The 8534-nt window shown below is 35.2% G+C and overlaps 1 protein-coding gene across 1 annotated transcript; it reads right to left on the bottom strand.

Annotated features, from left to right (window-relative positions):
- Positions 1–1246: 1246 nt before the first annotated feature.
- LOC131626166 (uncharacterized) lies at positions 1247–6791 on the bottom strand. Its single transcript, XM_058896999.1, has 8 exons — positions 6296–6791; positions 6100–6186; positions 5571–6015; positions 4503–5476; positions 3193–4413; positions 2875–3093; positions 1913–2770; positions 1247–1824 (listed from the first exon to the last, which is right to left on the bottom strand). The coding sequence occupies exons 1-8, from the start codon at positions 6789–6791 to the stop codon at positions 1247–1249; spliced, it is 4878 nt and encodes a 1625-aa protein (XP_058752982.1).
- Positions 6792–8534: the final 1743 nt, after the last annotated feature.

Raw genomic sequence — 8534 nt, forward strand, 5'->3', positions numbered from 1 at the left:
TAACATCTACTAACTACTAAAAAAATTGCAATAATTAATTTTTTGTTGTTAAAACTCGTTTACCAAACATGCTGGATATTTGTACATATAAAAAATGTAGGCCCATCAGTGTTGTCTGGCCCAAAAAATAAGGGTTATCACTATCTATCTATATATAGAATTTTTTGTCATAATGCATCAGAATTGAGGTCCTTATAAAATTTAATTCTGATATGGTGAAGTGGGGAGTTCCATTCGTCCCTTCTCCATCAAGCAGGTAAGTATAATTTGCATGCATGTTGTAATATAATAAATGGATTCCCCTGTTTTCTAAAATCTTTGCTTAATAGCAGTGTTATTCTTTACAATTTGTGTTTCAGTGATCCTGAGAGAGACAGTCTTGAATGGGCTCATAACATTAACAAAGAGTTTGAGCAAGAGCAGGAAAAGATGTTTGAAACACTCATAAAAGATGGGTTTCTTACTGAAGCTGAGTGCATGGCTGATCACACCAGGGAGGTAAAGTGGAAATCTAATATCACAGAAGCGAACATGCGAGGCCAAAATGCTCTGGTAAGTTCAAAACCCAGTTAAATCCACTGCCGTATATAGATCTATATATATCGTGGGTTAATAAGTAGAAAGTTATAATGCAGAATATTCCAATGGAAATATCAAGGACATGTTTTCGTAAAGACCAAAATGCAATAAGGATGGTAGATCTTATTGACGGAAAGGGATATCACTGTCGTATTCTTAAGGCTGGCAGGAATGAGTATGAGAAACATATTGGAGTTGGTTGGTACGAATTTGCAAAGTCAAAAAATCTTCAAGTTGGAGATTTCATAGAATTCTCCATGATTCCATTTTCAGATCTGATGTTTGCGTTCTTGGGGAAAAAAGTAGCTGATTAGGATGTAAAGATGTTACTTGTAGCTTTAAATTTGTTGTTGATGGTACTTAGATTGTAATCACAGATGGCTCTGTAATGGATTTAAATTATGGTTATCAACGTGAATATTTTTACTATGCTAAGCTTTGAATTGTTGATGTTCTACAATCATTGATATTATGGCAGCTATAATTCATCGTAAGTCTTCAATCCAGTTGTACAGATGAAAATAAATTATCAGTATGCAAAGATGATATCAAATCTTCCATTCATGACAGTTAATAAGTTGTTTAAGTTGTAAGCTAATTTTAGGCAACTGAGCACAAAACATATACCAATAACAACAGGTCCATAAATATTGCAAAAACTTATAGACTACACATTTTCAAACACTTCTTTGAAGACAACATTTGTTGTGGTGGTCAATGGAAGTTTCTCCTTATCATGGATCAAGATTTTAAGGCCTTTTCTGCTCTTTACTCTTGAAACTGCAACATATAACTGGCCATGGCTGAATACGCTCCTCGGTAAATATATGCCAACATGATCCAAAGACTGACCTTGAGATTTATTAATAGTCATAGCATAACAGACTGTTATAGGAAACTGTCTTCGTGTCATCCTGAATGGCCATGGCGTCTGCGTTGGAGTAATGTCCATTCGGGCAATATAAATGATACCGCCGATGTTCTTGCCTGAAATGATTTTAGCTTCGATGACATGATCAGCCAATCTTGTAACGATTAGACGTGTTCCATTGCATAAGCCTTCTGCTTGATCAATATTCCTGAGCAGCATGATTGGAGTATTTACTTTCAATCTGATCCTATGATTAGGAAGTCCCGACGTTCTCAGTCCATTCAGAAACTCAGGAGTTAAAACATCAAAACATTCATTGCCATCACCATCATGCGTGTCGACTGAATCAGAGCTTAGGTATTCTTTTTCATCCCCTGAAAATGCAGTGCCTTTATATTATGATCTCTTAAAGCTGGAAGTGAAAAATCGTCGGATAAATTTTCACAAAAAATTAAATATTACCTGGAAGATTGTCTAATACATAGTGATTTATTTCATCTACTGTCTCAATTGTTCCAGCCAATATTGCCCTTGACTGCAGAAAAGCTACATTATTGAATTTAGCTTCAAAATTTGGATAAGTGTTTTCGAATATGGCTCGAAGGGGATCATCGAAATTAGATATCAAAATATCTGCTGGGATATCAATATCAGCATAGCCATCGTTAGGTTCTGCTAGTTTTCCATCTCCAACTTTTAATATCCAATTTGAAAACCGTTCTAACTCGGATGCCGATATGGTCGTCCCAGATTGCTGAAGCCTCATGTTTTTTGTAAGTTTCAAAACCTTACAATGATCCCAAATGTATGATGAATTGATAGTTGCATGAATTATATCTGAACGGCTGCCTCTTGGAATAACTGGTAGAATCTGTCTGAAATCCCCACCAAACACAATTACCTTCCCACCAAATATTTTATCAGATGACCTGGTTCCACCCATGATATCTCTGAGTGTTTTATCCAAAGCTTCAAAACAAAATTTGTGACACATGGGAGCTTCATCCCAAATTATCAATTTAGATAGTTTTAGCATGTTACCCCTGTCACTACCTTTGTTAATGTCGCATGTCGAAGATTCAAGTGTGGGGATCGGAATTTTAAATTTCGAATGTGCCGTTCGACCACCGGGGAGCAAAAGGGATGCAATACCTGAAGAGGCAACTGTCAAGCATATTTGTCTTCTTGATCTTATGTAGGAAGCTAATGTTCTCCACATGTATGTTTTCCCTGTACCGCCGTATCCATACAAAAAGAATACCCCTCCGTTCTGGGTATCAACAGCCGTCAAGATTTGTTTGAACACATCTCTTTGTTCATCTGAAATAAAGTCAACACATAATTTAGATGCTTCATATTAGAAATATAAGTTTCTAATTTATATGAAATTCTTCTGCCTAATTGATGTTAACTACTATTTACACCTGTGAGGTTATTATACAGCGTATTAAACTGTTGAAGTTGTCCAGCAGGATCGTAGTTTCTCTCTTCGTAAATTAAATTATTTCCAAGCTCCTCATTTATGTAACCATGTGGTTTTGGCATTCCAGGAAAATCACTTAAACTCTTTCTACTGCGTTGAAGAAGTTTTTCAATTTCAATCAACGTCAGATTGAGAATTTCTTCATTCGTTAGACGCAGATCTGTTAAATGAACAAAATAAATAAATCGCTGGTAAATATTGGAATAGCATAGTAATATTATGTGTAATTAATTACTCTGATCATATTTTTGTAATATACCTCTGTTGTTTGCAATCCTTTGCTGAGAATACAGAATTCCATCAGATAACAGATGTTGAGTTTTACTCCATACATGCTTAGGCCTATTAATGCTACTTGACAATAACATGTGAACAAAAAGTAATCTCAAATAATGTCCAGAACCCCAATGAAATGCTTCTGTTATTGCAGCTATGAATTCTCGATCATCCCCAATAAATCCCATAGCAAAACATGCATCACGGAAAGTATCGTACCTAACATTGTTTACTGTCTTTATTTCATCGTAGCTTTTCGGCCCTTTGACATGTGTTAGCATCATCCTTAGATAGTACAACTCCCCAGTAGTTGGAGGAACCCAAATTAGTCTTCCAATTGTGTATCCCTTTTGTCTGGGTTTCCACTCTCTTTTTTTCTTAACGTATACAAACTTTGAAACAAAATTGCTATACGTTAGTTGGCGCGCTTCGTCGTATTTCTTGTTTGCTTCAAACCAAGAAGTAAACATCGACTCAGTAACGCTCGGTTTATCAAGGACTTTGGTAATGGGACTGACATCAGTATAAAAAACAGAATTTTGTCCCTCTCCATGAAAGTGAAGTCTTTCTACAGCTGGTTTTCTTCCGTGAATGGAAAAACCATAAATTCTCCAAGCAGCTTCACTTGGAGAAACGTACCTACAGTCAATATACTGCTTTATTTCATCGACGGTTTCGTGTTGCGAAACAGATCCATCTTCATTCATGACAATTGCAGCAGTTATTCTGTCGTATCCTTTGTTGATGTATTTAAACAAATATTTGACGGATGTGCTTTGATTGCACCATTCCATATTAATATGAGCTCTGTACTTCAACAATAACTTTGAATTGTAAGGAACAACAAATCTGTTATCAATCTCAATTCCATTCTTAGAAACTGTGTGTCCGTTGTCCCTTCGTCTATACACCGGATATCCATCTTGATCAACGATCGTATCACGTCTGAAATCTTTAGGGAAGTATTTAGAACATTTTCCTTCCTTCATACACGTAGAATTACGAAAAGCATTTCCGCAAGGTCCGTGTATCATGTGAGATTTGACCAAGTTATATAACTCTTCGTCGGTGTCTTTGTTTGGTATTTCTGCTGATATGATACGATCAATGTCAGCGGGTGTTGGGTACTTGCTCGACGGATGAAGGAAAATTAATATGTGCGCATGGGGCAACCCTCTTTTTTGGAACTCAATTGTGTACATATCTACAAATATAAAATTAACATATTAGTCTATAACATGACATAAAAAATGAATAAGGAAATTAAATTAATCAAAGTTACAAATTACTTACACGCAAGAACCTTTCCCATGATACTCTTTTTAGTCAAATCGGACAGTAACGAATCAAATTTCAATTTGAAGATTCTTGTTATGAGATCCGGACGATCAGACGCTTTCAGATTTGTAGAACTTAATACGCGCTGTATTTCTGGCCAATTGGGATTACATGTGAATGTAATAAACAAATCAGGGAAACCAACATAACTACAAATTGCCATGCCATCGAAGTATAACTGATCCATAAATCTACGGCTTCCAACATACGACGAAGGTAGGACAACTCTTTTCCCTGTAGCTGCACCACGTGTATGTCCATTTGTCCTAGCATCTGCAAGATGATCATACTTCCCTACTCGTAGTTTTGACTGATTCTTTCTTAACCATCGAAGTCTCTCAGATTCCATCATTGTAAAACCATCTACCAAAAACTGTTGAAATAACCTCCTTGACCTGAGAATTGTCTGTGCCTCGTTTTTTCTTGACTGAATCCTAAAGGCGAACCACTCTCTGATTGTAAGTCTGTTTCTCTTGGTTGCATCCTCCCATGGAACATCGTCAATTTCCGATACCGTGGTCGTTGTTTCTGCATTACGGACCGTTGTAGATCCTTTATTGCGATGCCGTATGTTTGGTCTGTAACCATCTTCGCCATAAGGGAAAAGTAAAGGATATTGAAAACCCAAATAAGAAGTGTGATATTCATCTATTCTCTGAAGTTGGCCACATTGTTTTTGCATTATAATATCCCTTTTTTCTGCAGTATCAACATCACCAACAATGAGAGCAGCAACTTCTGAAACTGTTGGTTGATTATATATTCTTCCATCATTTTGACGATCAGAAATGAGACGGAGTTTTAGATCTGCAACATTTCCTTCAGAAAGTCTATCCCTTGCCATCTTAAATGACTGAGCATGAACATTATGTTCATATAACATGGAAGACAACTTTTCAACTATATTAATATCAACTCCATCCCTTTTTCTGCAAAACATCCAACATATAGAGTTCAGAATGTTGAGAATTGCAACAACAAAATAATATACAGTGTTGAAACAAAGATGTATAAAGTAAAAACCTGAAAATATCAAATCTATTCTGAACTTCATGTTCAGTATCGAATATATATAGTTGGGCAAAACGGGCCTTTTCACCTGGCAAAGGTAACATGCTGCCTATACGATGACATGTTTGACCTTGAATACGATAGTTAGGGGGACCTCTACCATTATTAAATCTGTTATCCATTTTAGCACCCGGAGAAGTAAATGCGAACATCATATTGTAAAGACGAATTTGTTGTTGGAATCTTTTTGAGTCACTTTCGTTTTGTTCAAACAACAGGCTCTGCAATACGGGTGGAGGTTGTCTCAACAAAGGTATTTGAACCTTTCCTTCTCCACAACACATTGAGAACTTAGGATTAGCAGAATGTCGAGACTTGTTTTTCCTCTCCATATACCACATATTTGCACCACATTGCTGACACTCACATGATGGGTCACCTAAATCGTAGTATTCTCCTAAACAAAAATGTACAGGTAAAATAACATAATAGATAATGATTTTTTTAAAGAAAGAAACATATCAATAAAATAAAATACAACCTGATCTTTGAACATCTACTTCTTCAATGTCAGTGTCAAAACCTACTTCATGCTCGTCGTTTGAATAGTTGGAAACTGAACTGCAGGCTACAACAGCATAGTAAAAAATGAGTTAGAAAATATTATGTTATTATATTTGGTTAAATGTAAGAACATTCAAAATCGGTTAATAATCCATCACAATAAAGTTACTAACCATCTGAAGAATTACCGGAACCTTCATCCCCTTCACTGTCATCTTCGAAAAGTTCGTTGGTGCTGGAATCTGGATTAGGTGTATTGCTTGAAGATGCTGTCGCACCGCTCATAAACTGGTTATCAAATCTCCTTCTGAGGTTAACTCCTAAATTGTTGATGTTCTTTACAGAAACAACTCTTGGGCGTTTTTTTGCTAATGAACTTGGCAATGTATTCAATGTTGATATATTGTGAGTTTTCTGCTGTGTATTTCGATCAGTTATGGTGGAACTTGGAATATTTGGAGAAATAGAAGATAGTGGTAATCTGAAATGCGAAGATATAGTATCAGCAGGGGGTTGAGTTTGACATGCATTTTCTTTGTTCATTGCCGCCAATCCCTTGGCTCTCTTAGCTCGAAGAACACGCATTCTATGATGTCTAGCATCAAATTGCCTTTTTCTTCTGATAACATTCATGAAGTGATCATGCTCATCGCTTTGTTTCTTTTCCATGATTTTTTACTCTGAAGATACAATCATTCTGCAAAATATGGCTGAATATGCAGGGAAGCATGAAATATATAGACAAAGACTCCCTCCAAACTATTTGTTTATGGAGGGAAAAAGCTGAATATGAAAAGTTTATGTCATCTCCCTATTTTATGCAGTTAAAAATATTGTGACTTAATCATTAAATAAGCAAAAAATGAATGCACCAAGCAACCATAATTGCATGAAGCGTGCACAAATAAGATGAGAATGTAGAGCAAGCTATAGTTTATATGTCAGGTAGGTATGATGGTTGACATAATGCTGGTGCAGTTTTCAAGAGTGACATTAAAAAATTTGTAAAACACATTTCGTGAGGATCTATTTAAATAATGCATGCAGTATTCAAATCAAGTTAATGAATTAAAAAATTTTGCATGAGAGGAATCTGTTGAATAAGCAATTACTGAAAATATCATTGCCAAAATTATGTTAATTGAGAAGTGAATAATTAACTTAAAATGCAAGACATTACTGTAAATAACATTGACAAAATTATGGTTTAATGAAAAAATACTGTGCAAATCAAAACGATTCTGATATACAATTTATTATTCAAAAATTAATTTTCACTTGCAGGTAAGAAGAAATATCATGTAGGATGGTTTACCACTAATTTTTTTTCCAATTCATATGGATCGTATAATCGGACAACATATCACGCAATATTAAACACAAACAACAGTTAATATATTTAGCACTGTATAATCGGGCAATATATCTTGCAATATTGAACACAAACAACATACCATACACCATTGCTACAGAGAAATTATAAGAAAACCAACATGATAATTGATATTTGATATCATATGACAAAATGATAATTGATATTTAATCCATGGATAGTAACTCGTGTATCTTGTACCAAAACATTAAAACAACTGTCAAGAAAATATCACAAAATAACAATAATGATGGAAATTAAAATGGTTCTGGTGGAGTCTTCATGCATCAGATTCAATCTTAACTTTCTTTGCAGGCTTGGTTCCTGAGAGCTGGGTAGTACCATACGCTTGTAATTCAGAATCTACAGCATCAAGATAAACAGGACTTCCTTTGGATGGAGTATTGGTCACTTGTTTATCAGGATCATTTTCTCCATATGCTGACAACGACTCCTGGAAGAAAACAAATTAACAGTAAGTATAAAGAAAATACTGTAATTAACAGGCTAAAGTTTAGTCAACATTAACATACAATGGATTCATCGATGGCTGGAACAACTGGGTTTTGGTTTAAAGATTTGCTATCTCCCTGCAGATCAGATATTGAGATGAAGATTAAGATACAAATATTGATAAATAGGCATATGTAGATGTTCAAAGAAAAATTTCCATACTTCATCAGTAATATAATCTTTCTCAATTTCCTTTACAAACTCTTCATCATAGGAAAGTTTCCAAACAGATGCTTGGCCAAATGTTGGCTGAACTTTAGCCCTAAACGCCATCTTTTTACCAAGTAGCATGTCAAGATCATCTGGATATATCATTGGGTCGTCGTCACCTTCCTGCACATTAAATTTAATATAAGTACTTCATTCATATACAAATAAACATTAAAATAGGTAATGAATTAAAATGAACCTCAAGCATTGCTTTATAAATACTATCAGCAGACTTTCCAATAATGTCGGCACAGTCAGAGTCCCAAAACACAAAGCGAAATTTGGAATCACCATCAACCACATATATGTCAACTCGA

Source organism: Vicia villosa, unplaced genomic scaffold, assembly GCF_029867415.1.
Source record: "Vicia villosa cultivar HV-30 ecotype Madison, WI unplaced genomic scaffold, Vvil1.0 ctg.000273F_1_1_1, whole genome shotgun sequence".
NCBI lineage: Eukaryota > Viridiplantae > Streptophyta > Magnoliopsida > Fabales > Fabaceae > Vicia > Vicia villosa.

Excerpts from the sequence above, each read along its gene's own strand:
- LOC131626166 (XM_058896999.1), bottom strand. The coding sequence starts at position 6,791 with ATGGAAAAGAAACAAAGCGATGAGCATGATCACTTCATGAATGTTATC. Across the intron at positions 4,414-4,502 it reads CATGGGAAAGGTTCTTGCGT|ATATGTACACAATTGAGTTC; the intron begins GTAAGTAATTTG and ends TTATATTTGTAG. Across the intron at positions 2,771-2,874 it reads GCTGTATAATAACCTCACAG|ATGAACAAAGAGATGTGTTC; the intron begins GTGTAAATAGTA and ends ACTTTATTTCAG.